General features: G+C 39.7%; 2 protein-coding genes and 1 long non-coding RNA gene across 5 annotated transcripts; 1 reads left to right on the top strand and 2 right to left on the bottom strand.

Moving 5' to 3' along the window:
* Positions 1–348: 348 nt before the first annotated feature.
* On the bottom strand, positions 349–11418 carry LOC122037111. 2 transcript variants are annotated; one of them, XR_006127500.1, is made up of 4 exons: positions 11313–11413; positions 11139–11212; positions 8771–8817; positions 349–615 (listed from the first exon to the last, which is right to left on the bottom strand). It is a non-coding gene; the product is annotated as an uncharacterized LOC122037111 (long non-coding RNA). The 2 variants fall into 2 exon arrangements; XR_006127501.1 differs by having other exon boundaries at positions 11139–11418.
* LOC122037106 (protein DETOXIFICATION 49-like) lies at positions 5420–17704 on the top strand. Its single transcript, XM_042596594.1, has 3 exons — positions 5420–7113; positions 16168–16382; positions 17562–17704. Exons 1-3 carry the CDS (start codon positions 5688–5690, stop codon positions 17568–17570), a joined length of 1650 nt encoding a protein of 549 aa, XP_042452528.1. The 5' UTR covers positions 5420–5687; the 3' UTR covers positions 17571–17704.
* Positions 12096–15844, bottom strand: LOC122037107. 2 transcript variants are annotated; one of them, XM_042596596.1, is made up of 3 exons: positions 14083–15844; positions 13930–13997; positions 12096–13854 (listed from the first exon to the last, which is right to left on the bottom strand). In XM_042596596.1, exons 1-3 carry the CDS (start codon positions 14213–14215, stop codon positions 12631–12633), a joined length of 1425 nt encoding a protein of 474 aa, XP_042452530.1. In that variant the 5' UTR covers positions 14216–15844; the 3' UTR covers positions 12096–12630. The 2 variants fall into 2 exon arrangements, with proteins under 2 accessions (XP_042452530.1, XP_042452531.1); XM_042596597.1 differs by having other exon boundaries at positions 15638–15844.
* Positions 17705–17708: the final 4 nt, after the last annotated feature.

The raw sequence follows: 17708 nt of genomic DNA, 5'->3' as shown, positions 1-17708 counted from the left end.
TTGGCAAACGATACGAAGTAGATAATGGATCGACAATGATTACGCCGTAAAAGCATTTTTTTTTCTGACTATTTGTATGCCTAACAGTCGAACTCGAGACTGAAATTTTGAATTTGATCAGGTTTCAGTTGGATTTAAATTTGATATTTTCAAATTAAAGTATTTCAATTTAACTTTAGCTTATTTTTTAAAATCAATTTGAAAACAAATCGAGACTTAAAATGGTTAAAGAGCTAAATATCTCAAGTCGCCAAATGGAGGAAGTATAGAGGAAGGATTTTTAAGAACGATAACATTCTGAAAAGTCAATTTCACCTCGATGAAATAAAGATTTGAAAAGTTTCAAACTGAAATAAAGTTCAAAAAAACCCTATGTGTTTTTGCTTTAAATTGTAAATCCAAATCAAACTAATAAATTATTTGATAAAAGTAATTGATTTTAGAAGCTCACCCCTGATGCTTTCGTGTTGCTCTTGTTCTGGCTTAATCCATTTTTAGTCCTTGCCCTCTTCTTCCACTGCTCTTGAACAAGCAAGAAAGAATAAAAACTCTTCCCTAAGGACCCTGTCCACCCCTTTCAACTCATTCATCTTCACCTCAACAAACTCAACAACCCTATAGATGACGGGTCATCATAGACCAAGATGAATAACTGAATCAAAGGGAAGAAAACATCAAAAAAATACTTTTAAGTGCCGCAGACAAACAGCAAAAAATCCACTTGTGAATATATCCTCAAATGATATTTCGAAAAGAGATTCATCTACTTGCACATACTATTGTACCGACTCTTGAACAAAATGTTACAGAATATTCTCGTCTGGATAGACAGTTATCATAATTATAATTACTATTAAATCAACTAAATGCTTTGGCCTTCGGGTCCAATATAATTTTCCAAACTTATATTTAACTACAATTCATTTATAAAATAATTCACCCTATATATATATATATAGAGAGAGAGAGGGGGAGGGGAGGGAGAGGGGCATTTTCATCAAATCATTGTTGAGGGCTTTAAGGGAAGGAAGCAATGTAGCCGCCATCTCCCTCGTCGTCGGCAAGCCACCGCTCTCTCTCTCTCTTGCTCTATCCTCTCCTCACACACGTTGATCTGCCACGACTGACGCCGTCCCTAGTCGCCGGACACCTCAAGCCTCTCATCCCAATGTCGCTGCCACCACAGCAACGCAGCTCTAGCCGTCGGGAGCCGTCGCTGGTGTTGTAGCTCACGGCCAAGCCCCTTTCTCCCTCGGAGCCCTAGCTGCTAGAGCAACCGCCTCCAGCAACTGCCACTGCCCTTTGGGCCACCGGTAGGCAAGCTCCGCCTACGTCTCCCTCTCCCTTGGCACGTCGACATCCACTGCCGCTTCCAGCAGCCGCCGGCAGCCCAGCACCGCCTCCCTCTCCCTCCTTATCGGCGACCTTCTCTCCGCCGACCACAGCCAGCCGACGCAGCCCTCCAGGGTCGCTGCTCACCTTATTGTCGCTGCCAGGTCGCTAGCCGACCACGCCAGCGCAAAATCTGCCCCGAGCCGCAACCAGTTCCCATCGTCGCAGACGACCTCCGAGCCGTAGCCGTCCCCCATCGTCGTAGACGGCCTCCGATCCGCGTTGTCCTACACTTCCGACGCTGATCCAGTATCCGATCCACATTGACGTGCGTTTTCGACATTGTTTTGGCCTTCGAGCCATCATTGTGTTCCAGCCTTTGAACTGTTATTGTGTTCCAGCCTTTGAGCCGTTATTGTGTTTCGGCCTTCAAGCCGTCGTTGTGTTCCGACTTTTGTGCTGTTATTGTATCCCAGCGTGTGTGTCGATGTCATATCCCGGCCTACGTTCCGATATCATATCCCAGCCTGCGTACCGATGTCATATCCCGGTCTATGTGTCGCGACGAAGTCTCGGCTTGTATGCCGTCTTCCAAATCCAGGTTGCGCTCGACTAGGTGCCGTCAGATCCAGCTCTTCATCCTGCTCAGAATCATCTACTCTTTCTGGTCACAACAACTCGAGCAGCTGTTGGGATGTATACTATATGCCTAACTTTTGTATGAACATCTATGTTAAAATATTTTGAAATGAGAATCACTTTGGTCAAATGTTTACATTTTATATTTATATATATATCAATACAGTTGTCCATTTAATTTATATTGTAGATAACATGGTGAATGGTGTCACACAGAAGATCATGTTATTAGTTCCTTATAAATTATAAATAGTAGCTCACAACCAAGATGGATTGGGACAACCATTGGAACAGTTGTAGTGTAATTTGATATTAGTTTGTCTTTACTATAAAATTGTACTAGTACACTATGTGTGTATTGAGCAGGACCGTTTGAGGTTGTTTGATTTGTACTGACTACATAAAAGAACAGAACCTCTGTTATTATAGATATGCATCCTCTTAATCCCTATATAATAGCAAGCACGTATACTTAGTATTTATTTCTTTAACTTATCAATGCGGAGATTTATTCGTTAAATCAATAGGTCTAATAAGTTGGGAAATAATATTGTTTATATGGTGTGTTGTCGATTATAGAAGGAATTTGTGTCATAATTATTTAGGTTGATGATGTCCCCTTGAGGAGCTCATAAAGATTATCATGTAAAATCTGCAGGTGGACTTAGTCCGACATGATAATAAAGTTGAGTAGTACTACTCTTGGAATTAGATGTTAATTAATTGAATTGTCAGTAACTCATTTAATTAATGGGCATACGATATCTTAAACACTGGGAGATTAACGCACTCATGATAAGAAGGAGCCCATATTGTAATATAGGATTGGTGCGATAGTTCAATAATAACCCTTTAGTGGTATGAGTTATTATTGATGGATTTGAGTTGAATGTTCGAGCCGAACACAAGAAGCTCAAGTCCATCAGGAGGCCTAAACCAATTCCTCCTCTAGATTCCTGTTGTAGCCTCTATATAAAGTCTCCCATCCATCCATCCACGAGTAGTTGTTGTTAGTTTTGGTTTTCAACGCCACCTCCATCTCTTTTCCTAGGGCCGACGACACCTCTTCTTTTCCTAGGGTCGGCGACATCTCTTCTCCTTGCTAGGGTCGGTGCCACCTCCACGTCCTTTCCTAGGGTCGACACCACCTCCTCTTCCTTGCTAGGGGTCGGCGCCTCATCCTTGCTAGGGCCGACGCCTCCTCTTGCATCCTTTGTGGACAACACCTTGGAAAAGAAGAAGAAGAGGAGAAGATGTCCCATCCTAGCTATTCTTTTGGTGGTCGGCGGTTTGGAAACAACGAACGGAAGGGTGTTGTTATCTTGGTAGATCGTCGCCCACACGACGTCCAAGAAGAGGAGAGGAATACAACAGAAGATCAAGAGGTCTTTAGCAACAAAGGAAAGATATAACTTGTTCTTTGATTCCGCTGCGTAATTAGTTTAATTTTCTTTGTATCATTTTTGAATACCAACACAAGAGGTCAGCGATCTTGTACTTTGATCAAGGCGTGCTTTGATCCGTCAAGAACTTGCTTGATTGATCAAATACATGTCTGATCAAACAAGCGGGTTGCTAGGAAAAGTTCTGTACTTGTACAATTTTTGTACAAAGAAATTGAACAGAACGGAATTCTAATACCTTCAACAGCGTACCGGCCAACTCATCGATCTACCAGAGGATGCCCCCTGGTTAGGGTACGTTTACCATATTCATTCTTCATTTATTTCATTATTATACTCTCAGTCTGTTTCTTATATATTCGTTGAATCTGCCTCGATCATCGAGGTACCAGGGACCGAGGCAACCCGATCGCTGACTGCAGGTAGTGTTGACTAGAGGACTCCTGATAACTTAGTCAATATAGAAGGAAGCTCAGTATACCCCCTCTAGGTCATAATAATTCAGTCAATATTCCGGTCCTATCATCCCGACAGTCCGTGTGTGTGTGTATATATATATATATATATATATATATATATATATATATATATATATATATAACGAAACATAAAATTTAGATGCAATCCAATTTCTAGACGGTAAAACATGTATAGGTAAATCAGTTTTCTAAAGAGCAGGTGCTTCAGTTTTACTAAATTAAATGTAATATTTTGTAGATATACCTACAATAGAAGAATCAATGAACTAAACAACTTCCAATGAAAACACGTGTGAAGAAGAGCTACATCTAAATTTTAAACTTTTCCAATACTAGCTTAATCATCCACATCTAGATTTGACAAGAAAGAACTTCTAAACATGAGTACTAGCATAACTATAAGTCTACTATAACTAATAAAGGACTAATCATTTCATCTAATACCAACTCTAACTGATACAAAATTTAAAAACAGTTAAGAATAATACTAAGGCAAGATTCTACTGAGTAAGATTCTCACCAAAGTATGCAATCATGGTGCAATTCATTCAAATAAGAGAGTTGACTTTTATGTTAGGCTTTGCTACTGGTCCAGAATAATTAAGCTTGCATGAACAGTACTTTACTCAGCTAGCCTTGTATTATTAACTCACTACCTACATGAGAAACACAATGGTCGTTCCATTGTCAATTTGTTAGGTTCCACCAATGAAATTAAATGCTTAAAATTAATTATAATTCGTTCATTTTAAGCCTATAAATCTACACCCGTATATTGTTATTTGAGGTCTTGTGTCACAGTTTCAAAAGAAAAAATGGTTTTAAATCACAGAATCATGAATTCCATGGATGTATTTATTAAAAAGACCTGCAATGCTCAGAATAATTGAAACAAAATACAGACCGAATAATAGCAACAAAGTAGAAACTACTTTTTCTTATATATTATATTAATATAACCGAGTGATCACATAAACCTTGGCATGGGAATATCCTATGAAAGCGCCTCTACAGGATTTAATACTCATTAACAATTAATCATCCATGACGGGAATTAAATACCGAACTAATTCGGAAGAACAAAAAACTGACTTTCTACAGAAAAACTTTTAGAAGCCCTCCATGCACCATGCAAGCAAAGTTCCACAATGTAGGCAGCAGCAGAAGCAAAAAAACAAATCACATAATGCGTATTATAATATTGGGTATTGCTAAATGGTCAGAATCTGGCCAGCTAGAATATATGCATGCATGTATATGCATGGGTATTTTAGTAATTTCATATGGGCATATTAATTATATGCATGTATATGCATGCATTATAATTGAGAGATAGAGATTTCTAACTGGCCAGATTCCCATCCCAAAGTTAATTATATTATGGGTAATGCTAAATAGTCAGAATCTGGCCACCCAAAATATATACATGCATGTGTATGCATGGGTATTTTAGTAATATCATATGTAGATATTAATTACATGCATGCACATGCATGTATTATAATTGGGGGATATAAATTTCTAGCTGGCTAGATTCTAGCCAACAAGATTTACTGTTATATTATATGCGTATATATTTCTTGAACTCACATCATTTGATGTGCCAACCCATGCTTATCCCATCCCAAAGTTTTTTTTGGATCACTCTCCCCCGCTCTATTTAAAACCCTTGCCCTTCTTTCCACTTGTTCACCCTACATTAGATGGAACGGCCTTAGAAACGAGGGCAACTCCTTCCACCCGAGAAACACCTTAATTCTCCTCCTCTTCCATTGCGTATGTACTTCCATGTAGTGTGGGGAGGAGACATAAGGATACATAGAGAAAGAGGGCAATGTCATTGGCTGAACCCAGTTTGGACCAGGGCTTGATCAAGCCATGGATGAAGAAGGCTGTAAGGGCGAGCACACGGCCAAGTGAGAACATGGCGGAGGCCAAGCGCATTCTCGCGCTCGCCTCGCCCATTGCGCTCACTGGACTCCTCCACTACTCTCGCTCCCTCGTCTCCATGATCTTCCTCGGCCGCCTCGGCCATCTCCCCCTCGCCGGCGGTGCCCTCGCCATTGGTTTCGCCAACATCACCGGCTACTCTGTTCTCTCTGGCCTCGCAATGGGCATGGAGCCATTGTGCGGCCAGGCTGTCGGAGCACATCGACCCACCCTGCTCGGCCCCGCCCTCCACCGAGCTGTCCTCCTGCTCCTCGTCGCTTCCCTTCCCATCGCCGCCTTATGGCTCACGATGGACCGGCTGCTGCTCCTTTGCGGCCAGGATGCGGACGTTGCCGCCGCTGCATATGCTTATGTTCTTGCCTCCCTCCCCGACCTCATATTTCAATCCTTCCTCCACCCCATTCGCATCTTCCTTCGCTCTCAATCCATCACGCTCCCCGTCACCTACGCCACTGTCATCGCCGCCGTCCTTCACCTCCCTCTCAACTATGCCCTTGTCTTTCGCCTTCGCCTTGGCATCCATGGCGTCGCTATTGCCTCCGTTTGCACCAATCTTAACATACTCCTCTTCCTCCTCCTCTATATATTATTCGCTGATGTTCACTGCCCCACCGGAGTACTCAACCTTTCCACGGATTGCTTTAGGGGATGGCGCTCACTTCTCGGTTTTGCCATTCCTAGCGTCGTCTCCGTGTGCTTGGAGTGGTGGTGGTACGAGATCATGGTCCTCCTTTGTGGCCTCCTCCTCGACCCCAAATGTACAGTCGCCTCGATGGGCATCATCATCCAAACAACCTCACTGATCTACATTTTCCCTTCCTCCCTGAGCTTCAGCATCTCCACCCGCGTCGCCAATGAGCTCGGCGCCGACCGGCCCGATCGCGCCCACCGTGCTGCCAACGTAGGCCTCGCCTGCAGTGCCGTACTCGGGTTACTGGCGTTCCTGTTCGCGGTGGCAGTTCGGCACGTGTGGGCGTGTATGTTCACGTCCGACGCCACCATTGTGGCGCTCACAGCCACGGTGCTGCCCGTCGTCGGGGCTTGTGAGCTGGGGAACTGCCCGCAGACGGTGGGGTGCGGAGTGCTGCGTGGGAGCGCGAGGCCACGCGTCGGGGCCAACATAAATTTGGGCTCTTTCTACGGCGTGGGGATGCCAGTGGCGACAGCGCTGGCCTTCTGGGCGAAATGGGACTTCATGGGGTTGTGGATCGGCATGCTCGCGGCCCAGGCAGCGTGCGTCACGCTGATGCTGCTCGTCGTACGACGCACCGACTGGGAGCTGCTAGCGCAGCGCGCGCGACAGCTCATCGGTGTCCGTCTCGACCCGGCTGCCGCTGATGAAGCAGCCGTGGTGGTGGTGCAAAATGACAAGGATGAGAAGCAGCCAGAAGAAACAGCAAAAACTGAAAGCAGCGTTAACATTAACTACGACTCGATTGTTTGGAATCAACTATGATGATCCTGTGGCTGCAACAAGTCCATAGCTTCCCATTGTTATCTTATTTTATCTTTTCTTCGTTTCTAAACAAAATATCACTGCGATCCCTTTGTCAGCATGCGAATTGGGAAGAGATCAGACATTGAAACGTTGCAAAGCAATTAAAGCGGGAAAAAAAATTAAGTGAAGCTTTTTAACTGCAAAATTAATTGGGGAAAGAAGGAAAAAAAAAAACAAAAAGGAAATTTGATTGAAGATTCACTAGAGACCACTGCTTTATGTTTTGGTCTGTGTTCTAAAACAGTTCAACTGAAAAAATTACCGTCTCAGATGGACCGGATTAATTCCAGTTTCTTTTTTAAAATATTAAAGGTCTATTCGTCTGAAAGGATAAACTAAAAAATAATTTACTCCTCGGTCCATCCGATTTGTCTCATTTGAGCAGGCCGAGGGAAGGGTGGAGGATATTAATTTTTTTTATATGTTATTTTATTATTTGATTCAATTTTATAACCTCAATCTAATCTTTCATTTTCTCAACTTCTCGCTATCATACACGCCTCTGCAAGCTCTCTGTCTCTCTCAATCTCCATGCCTTTCTCACACTTATTTGGGTTTTCCTTGTGTTTTCTATCTCTCCTCTAATCAAAATCGATTAAACAGACATGTATGATAAAAGCGATATAATATATAGTTGAATGAAGAGATTAGCTATGGTTAAATTGATACTTTTGATCTTCTCATAATAGAATAGGAAGAAAGTTAGAAGGATTTGAAAGTTGCCTAGATGGAACGAGAGATAACAGAGGAGAATATTGTTGTCTTTATTCAATCTGGACTATCTGTTCATTAATTTATCACTCTAACTCCGTGAATAAAGGATGGATGAATAGGCTATCTTGTTCATCTACTGTCTATCTAAGTAAACAAGAAGAAAAATAAGTTAAAACAATATTCAGCTACATATCCATCCATCCGTTCAACTATACAAGCCCTGAATTTAAATATTTAGTCCTATATAACATTACACCATATTGCATGCCCATATATCAACCAAAATTATTAATATATAAATATATATAAACTTAGAACAATTATACTTGATTTGAATAAGCTCCATGTACAGGTTTCTCCATCCCATAATTAGATATCATATAGGATTCAGAAAATTATAAAAATTATCTAAGCTTTCTGATATTAATTCATCCGTTTTGCTCAGAAATTTTATATGTAGATGGTCATGGGTACAAATCAATTATTGTTTTGTGTAATAAAATGACTGATTATTATGGGGTCAATAGGAATCGAGATAAAATGAGAAGCAAGGTGGAAGGAAGAGATTAAACTTGGCATAAATAAAGTTGGACCATTGAATAAATAGATGCATATTATCAATTTACTAAACTTTAACTTTAAACCATTTATTGAGATTCAACTATGGGATATCAAATTGTAATGCTATAAGAATATATCAATTAACACAGTGACAACTATTAAACTTGTTAACTAACACAGGGAGAGAGTCTTACAGATGCAGGTGGAGCCAAGAAGATTCATCACGAAGCAGGGATAGTTGCTGTACTCATACGCACACACACAAAAATAAATAAATAAGCATACGGCAAGAAACTCAAAAGAACATAAGAAGTACAATGAAAATGACATGGTGACCGTGCAGCCACGATTACAAAAATGCTAGAATTAACTTAAACTAATGGAACCAACTTGTTGAGATATAATCACTCACGATTAGTTAAAGGATATTATCAATTGTCACTTGACATGCGGTACCCAATTGTGAATAAGAGTCGGATGTTCATTGATTTTCCAAATCTCCAAGAGTCATTGGTACACGAATCTAGCTCTTTTGATTAATCTATTCATGTTTGGTATATTAAGGGTGGTGACAGTTGGAATGTTTGCATTAACATCATCATTTTTGGCTTTAAACAAAGATATCTGCTTGTGATTCATTACCGAAAAAGTTGATTATGGATCACCAAAACCATGATTAAAAGTGTTCTAGCCAATTGGAATAAGTCATATCTCATTGACAATCCAAAGAATTAGACAAACTACTCGCAATGTCATTTGCCTGGTGGGTAACATCACATGATGCACTGTTGCGTTTAAATACTTGCAAAATTTTAATTTATCAATGAAGTGTGATTTGCCATGGATTGCGCATGCCAATCACAATCTTGGCAGAACTTGCTAATCAAGATATATTTTTTTCTGTAGTAGAAAAATGTCATATTTAAGCATGAAAAAGTACTCCAATCTTCATCAGAGTCTACATATATGACCATCCTAGAGAATGCCAATTATTGACTGTCAAAGGCTGTTGTCCATTGATCCCAGACCATATGAGCATGCATTAGGTTGGTCCCTAGTATTTTCTTCCAATTCACAGCTTAAATTCACATGGTAGAGGACCATCACCATGCATTTACATGATTATATAGATTGAATGCACATGCTCTAGTGGCAAAGCATGATAAGGACATTTATACAAGTTACAACGTAAAGAGAACAAACCTTACGTTCATCTCCATATGAAAGACACTTCCCTTGGTAATCACTATGAATAATTGTCTGGCATAATTATGGAATTTCTATTGAACGCTTTTGAATGTGACGTAAAGAATAAGTTCTCAGAAGATGGAAAGGTGCAGAGAGATATAGCAGAGTCGCCTGATAGCGTCGGAACTTGGAAGAGTCTAAACTATAAAATTAGCAAGTGGCTAAGATCACATGGCAAGATAATATATCTAATAAATTATATCAAACAAGTTCTTAATGGGGACTTCTTGGAGATTTTAAGGAGCGGAAGTTCTAACAGATGGGAAGAAGCCAACTGACTGTTGGAAGTCTCTAATCTTGAGAATAATAATAAGCTAGTGGCTAAGATCCCATGATAGGATAATGTATCTAATATATTCTATCAAGGACCTTCTGGCTATTTTTTAGGAGTGCAATTAGAGACATGTCTAGTGGAAACCGGTAAGGGAACCACACTTCCTCATTGACCAGAATGCATACATTTGTTTTAGTTCAAACTTCATTATCAGTTCTCATTTCTCTAGATAAAGACAAAAGGAAATCATGTAAATTAAACCAATGAAAGATAATACAAATCCAACTATTAATTATTCTTGCAATGCAAGCATATGCCTCTTACTTTTTTATTCCACTCATACTTTCTTATTCCACGCACATTTTACTAGTCCTCAGTTTGATTCCTTTTGCATAAAGCATCAAGAGTGATGATGATGCATGAATAAATTCAAGCGGAGTTTTGTCTTTTCGCTCCTTATTTAAATTTCCAAAGAAATAATGATTATTATCCTGTTTTGAGAAACCGTGCAATCGATAAGCGATAATGATGGGGATTAGTGCAAGGGAAACCTACATATATTAATCTAAAAGCAAAAGACAAAGTAAGAAGTCAAAAATAAAATTAAGCAGTTACATTTTATCAAACTACAATAAAAGGAAGTACATCCGTTGAAGACAAGTATTAAAAAAAAACACATATTTCACAAATAATGTAGGGTTGGAACTTAAGCTAAATAGTTTATTCAAGGTGAAGCATTAAAATAAACTGTGACTTTGATGGTCGGTAAAATAAACACTATTATTCACTAAAGAATTGGATGGTCAGCCATGAGCCTTTCTAAGGTATGGTCATTACAAAGTACTATGGAATTCTCTATCTCAACACTATCCATGAAGTCAAGGCTATGATCTCTATGCATTTTTGTTCTATTTTACAAGCAGGTGTGAAACTTCATTTGGTTGAAATGGTTTATTCGAACTAAACCTTTCATCCAGGGAACAAGAAATAATATAATATCAAAAATAAACTTAAATTAAATAGGAAATCAAACAAATTACCCTATCGTGGCTTCACGACCGCATTTGACGAGCACCTCATCTCGGGAGGGTTCAACGAGCGTTTCATAGGGATTCTTGCAGGAGGCGAGATCCGTTTCGCAATGCATCACCGGAAGATGAATGCTGTTAGATCGGTCGATTGGATAATATATAGGGCAAAGGAAGGGTAAATACCTATTCTTCCAGTTCAAAGATCGAGCATAGAAACAATCCGCCATGAAATCGCCTCGCCGATCGCATTCGATGGAGCAGTTTAGGTCGCCGCGTGGGAGAGTAAGAACATTTGAGGATTTTGAAAGTTTCTGATTATTTGCATATAAATATTATATTTATGGAATAATTATTTACAAGGTTTATTTTAAATAATAATAATAATAAATATCAAATATAATTATTTAGAATATATTTAAATCATTCAATAAACGTACATAATGCATATATTGATTCATAATAATCATCGATCAAAATTTTTATTTATCATTGATATTCAATATGTAACATAAATAATGTCAAAATATTAATCTATATATATTTAAAATATATTTTGCTAACATATAATTAATTTGATAAAAATAAATTTAACAATTGTGAAAATCTGAAACAACCAAATAAATAATTAACAAATTTATATAAAGTAAAATTATTTAAACTTAATCTCTAACAAAGTAAAATGCTACACAATTGAGTTTTTAGACAATAAATTTAGCTCATTGCTAATTTTGAATATAGGCATTTAAACAAAAACTAAAATATTTAATTCTAATTTAGTCCTTAAAATTCATATTTAAAAAAGTAATATTCACCTTTTTGGCTTGTGCGAAATTTAAAATGGGCACTTGAAAAATAAATCAATGGACAATGGAAGAGAAAATTGAACTAAGCAATTGAATACGTAATAAGTGTTGAAACAATAACCTTTTGTGATGTATCAGCAGAGATATGATTTGAATCAAGATATAAGCAATGTGTAGCCCATTTATCAGTTTCACTGCAATATCATTGGCAAAGATGAACAACATAAACTCCAGTAGTTCTCTGAGCAATATCACAGTACTGAAGCTCCAAATGTCATTTCGGAGCTTACACAAGGTAGAAGAGAAGCAGATCTCATCTTGAAATATATATTACATAAACTTGTGGAAGAAAAGTTTGCAAAACTTGTAAGGGAGTCTGTCTCTGGGATCAAAACTACAATGGATGAGGTGAGGTGGGTTCCCTTCTAAACTATAACCTACAAGAAGAGGCTAGTAGGATGGTTCTAACAATGATTTTATACTTCTTCGTGTGTATGATTTTTAGGCTAGACATCATGTACCAAAGATGCAACTAGAGAAGATACAATACTAGCACAATGGTCGCGATTGAATTTCTCAATCCGATTTCATATTGTTTGCCTGGATCATTGCAGTCTTGGAGCCACAATCCAGTATAAGAAAGAACCATTGTCACAAGAAAGCCTGCTGTGGATCATTTCCCACGTTAACTCGGATTGTCAATGATCAGAATCACTTATCTCAAACACACATCTTTTCGGAATCAGAGTTGAATTGAGTGCACAAACATTTCCACACCTAGAGATGGAGTGAAACATTGGTGAAATTTGTGCGCCGACAGAGGGAGATATCCTCTTTGCTGCTAGGACAAGGTGCTTCCCGACTTCATATCTGTTGCAGTTAAAAGTTATACTATGCTTGTTGAATGGTGATCGACGAATCTTTGATATAGACTGAGGTGTCAAAGGAGCAAGTTTTCTATTGACTCGTCGTCTACTCAGCCTTTGATGTTTGTTTGCTCCCGACAAACTATTTTCTGCTTGGCGAATGCAGCACCTATTGGTTTTCTTTACATTTGCAATAACACCATGTGAGATCTCATCGTCGTCAAAAGTTGGATCATGCTTGACAATTATTGCAGTTTTACAGCCCCGAGAAGAAGAAAATTTTGTTTCTGATGCACTGCTATTGACAGAACAAGCTGGGATTTCATTCGAGGCTCTTTCCTCAGCCGAGTACTGTCCATGTTTCATTGCAAAACTGGTTTCTTCGATACAATTAGAATCATAAACATCTGAAACAGTCTGTCTCCCTAATTTTTGCCAAATTTTGGAAGCATTCACTTCGTCATTGTCACAGAAATATCTCAAAATAAGACCACTAACAGAGATTTCCTCTGAACAGTTGGCACTAGGAACCTCTTTAATTGGTGAAGAATTCATCTTTTCCCCACCTTTTGATGGGTGTTCTGATAGCCAAGTTTCGCCCCTTTGAAACACCTTCTTTGCAGAATCCACATCAGAATTTACAGATTTGCAGGTTTTAGAAGTGTCCACAGCCTCCTTTGCAACAGCATTCACTTGAATGTTTTCTCCTAATTTCACTATCTTAGTTACATTAGGACTTTTTCTGTCATTCAGAGTTGAGAATCCTTGTACTTCAGAGCGCAAGGATTGATCAGAAACTTTGCAACATGTTGAGATGTTGTTGGGATCGTTACTTGAAGCTGACATTATTTTGGAATTTGGACAGACACTTTCACCCTGATGAGAAATTTTTTGTCTTCTGTGGTTTATAGAGGGAGGTGATTCTATTTGTTGCAAAGTTATGTCAGTCAATAGGGATGCATTCATTTGAAGAAACCAAGCAGATCGCGATCCACAACAGGCTTCCCTTATAAACATTGAATCGGGAATATGATATAAATTCGTTTTTTGCTTTACCTATCACAAGTACACTATCATATCAGAGATTTGACGAAAAAAAATAACACAATTAGGACCTTCAAAAAGGCATACCATGAGGGAATGGACAATGATTTCTCCTAAGGTTGGAAAACACAAAATATGCTCACACTTGAGCTTACCTGGAAAGTAATCACAATATATTACTTAAACATGATGAATAACAAAAAACAATAAACATTTATTGACATCATGGAGAATCATCACCATCGTCAATGTCATTGATATGGCAGATGATGTGGAGCCTCCGAGTCAGGTCAAAGTCAAGAAATCCGGTTGACGTGACATTCCAAGTCAAGGAGGGGTGAACCCTCGAATCCAGCACAGTCGATCGACACATGAGAGTTCGTCTGACCGGACCGATGGGCTGATCGGACACCGATCCATGAATACTGATGAATAGTTAAAGACGAGTCAGCACTTGCTAGAGCCAAGGCTTCTTTGCCATTCAAAGACAACGCGATTAACCAGCTTTTGGTCGAGCAGTCCATTCAATTGGACTAGATGCCCGGTCCGATTGAACTCTTTGGCTAAACAGATAAACCAAGTGAGGAACGAGTCCCCGAAAACACTCTGTAAATCCGATCGGCCGCCTTTGCAAGTGATGGTCGATCGGGTCATAGGAGGAACTCGATTTGCTTATCATGTATGCATATTGCGGGCCCCTCAACCCAACGGCTTTATATTCTTTTTTGGCATTCCGTGCCACGGAGGACAGAGAATATTCTACATGCAAACTGTATGCTAGAAGCTTCTTCTCTGCCAAATGCAAAGATTGCACGTCCATTTAAGGAAAGGTGTCAGAGAATCTGTATGATCAGTCCTTTTTTGAAAATGCTTTGGGATTCGTGCACAAACAAGTAGCACTATAAAAGTGGTATCCACCTATAGGTGCAGGTAAGTGATGCTACGCGATTACACACGCTCATAACCACGGTTCATTCTACTCGATCATATCACTGACTTGAACGTCGAAATGCCTACGCCGAGGACCTCTTCCCTGATCCGGGTGCTAATGCTCTTTTTTGACACGCAGGGGCACTTTGGAGTCACTATTTGACAACGACGAGTCTTCATTTAGTTAACAGCAGAGTCATCTTTCCCAGCCTACCGTCTTCTCAGCTTTCGAACAAGATCAGCTATCAACATCATCATTGTTATCAAATCATACCAAACCTAACCGTTTGGGCTAGCCATATCACTAAATATTGTTCAAAACAATTGAAACATCACATTAGTTAAACTTTTCTTGCGTCTCGCTCTATCTAATACACCGTTCATTATAATTAGCTAAACTCCTATCGATGTCTTTAAACATGCTTATATCATTTTAACTTATTTTTCAATTGCACCCGGATAAAAAAGATTTTGTTTTTATATTTTCTATGAATTACATATTCATCTTAGCATTCTCATATTTCACATTATTTTTTGTATTGAACCAACATTAAATCTAAGCGATGAAAGATAGGGGAGCAAATGAGACTAGAGACCCGGGTAGTCCTTGTTGTGAATGAAACACTAGGTATTGTGCATGTCAACCCCTGCAGTATTGTAGCTAAAGTGCTAAGTATCCTAGGTATCATACTAACAACACTACTCTAGGTAGCATACTAACAAAACCTGATTAAGCAGTTTCTTCAGAAACCATTAGGGAGATTGCAGAGATCGAATAGCCATTGCAGCAAAGCAAGAGAAGCAAACAACGGTAACAAATCTACATTGATCAAATCAAATGGACCGAATAGAGAAGATCACTCACGTTTGAGGTCTCGAGCCGTGATGCTACCGGGGGCGGACAGGGCGAGACGAGTGCCGAGGCTGGTGTCGACGAAGACAGGCATTTCGAGTTCCATCTCCACGAAGAAGACGCAAAGATGCGGCCTTTGCCTCCGCGTTCGGCGCTCTCTCTCTCTCTAGGTATTGTTTCTTTCCGCCTCTTTATGGGCCGCGTTTCTCGGGGAAGAAGAAAAATAGAGTTCTGAATGAAAATTAATACGAATATTTTCGAATTAATAAATATAAAGCATAAATCAATTCAGCGCCTCATTTATTATATTAATAGAATTAATTTTCTTAATTTTTTTAATCACTCAAGTTATTCGGTCAAACAGCAAGGAGAGAAGATTACTACATCCCGTTACATTCGTTACAGAGGGAAGAAAAAAACGTACCTTTTTGCAATTCCCCTTTTCGGTTTGGTTTGGGATATCTGGTGCGATAATCCCGATCTGCAGGCGACGATTGCTCCGCTCCCGATTTTTATCCATTTTGTTTGATCGGATTCGGAAGGGGGCGTGGACGATGCAGAAGACGGCGCAGGCGTGGTTCTCCGGCGGTCCCAGCGAGCGCGATCCGGCGCCCTCCTCGTCCTCGCTACTCGCCGACTGGAACTCCTACGCCGCCTCCAGGGCCGCCGAGGACGGCGGCTCCTCCGTGCTCTCCTCCTTCGACATCGAAGCTGCCGTCAGGACCGCCAACGACAAGGTCACCGACACCTTCAGCGTGTGAGCGCACTGCCGTCTCTTTTGCTCGTATCGTTTGTTTTCTTCGTTTAGTGATTCTATGTTGAGGTACCGAAAGGGAGGATCACGACGGGATTTGCCTCTTTGAATGTGAGAAATTTAGAAAAGATTTCTCATTTCCCTTTGCGTGTGTATTCCTTAAAGTCCAAGATCCTACTTTTTTGCTGCCTGCTTTCAGCAAGAAGAAGAAGGGATCCATAGTAGCAAAAAAAAAAAAAAAAAAAAGAGGAAATTCTATGTTCTTTTTCTTCACGAAAGAACCTTACCAAATGAAGAGATTTGTATAGCATTATCGTCCGTGGAAGCAAATGATCCAAGGGGCATCATGACTGCCTTGATGTCGAGGTTGTTATTCATGTCACTAGTTACTTAGATGAGAGAACTAACCAATTAATTTGTTAGGTTCACCCATTGACCATTTTTTTAAGTCTCTGTTAATAGTAGTTCACTTTCTCTTGTTTAAGCTTACAAAGTTTCTTTGTTAGGCTACAATTCACCATGTATGACTAATTTAAGATGGCATAATCTCTCCTCTTAATTTTTTAGATTCCTGTTAGGACCCAAGTTCCAACTCATAACCTAACATGATCCCCATCAATGGTATGTTAAGTCTAGCAGGGGCTACACCACCATCACAAATGCACCCTCTCCAATAGCTTACTGTGCTTAGAATTAGTTTGTTTCTAGTACCAATTGTCACGACCGACTTATACCATTAGCCTATTGGACAACAACAAAGCCAAAATGCTTAAGCCTGAGATACTAATAGTTTGCTCGTCATCTGAATTGGGGTATTTCATCCTCAAACGCACATCACGTTATGAAGTCTTGTTGGGAGATACCAGAGTGATTATCCGGATGTTTATACGCGCAAGGTTATTTGAAATGATTCCTGGAGGGCATTTTCATTGCATGGTTGCATATTTGGAGGGTTTGAACAATAAGAATAAACTAAGATGATCAAGCATGTTAAGTATGCTGTATCATAATTATCTAGAGTGATGACATCATGATTGCCCTATCAAATCTGTCTTGCTTCATATTCTCAGTATGTGCTATCATTAACATTGCCATGGTTGGAGCATTTAAAGTTGTTTCTAATCAAATTCTTTTTGTTTTCTTGCTCTAATTGCTTATATCTTGTAAATCGCCATGTTTTAGTGTTACTAAAGGCGTTAGGGAATTACCCGGAAGCTTCCAGACTGCTACCAGCAGTGTTCCATCTGGAAAATCTCTGATGTACTTCAGCTTGCTCCTTGCTAGTGGCTTCTTTCTAGTTTTCATTGCGTTCACCATGTTTCTTCCGGT

The sequence above is a fragment of the Zingiber officinale genome, unplaced genomic scaffold (assembly GCF_018446385.1).
Source record: "Zingiber officinale cultivar Zhangliang unplaced genomic scaffold, Zo_v1.1 ctg233, whole genome shotgun sequence".
NCBI classification, from domain to species: Eukaryota; Viridiplantae; Streptophyta; class Magnoliopsida; order Zingiberales; family Zingiberaceae; genus Zingiber; species Zingiber officinale.
Note: the sequence above shows the minus strand (reverse complement) of the source record. Positions and strands in the feature narration are given on the sequence as shown.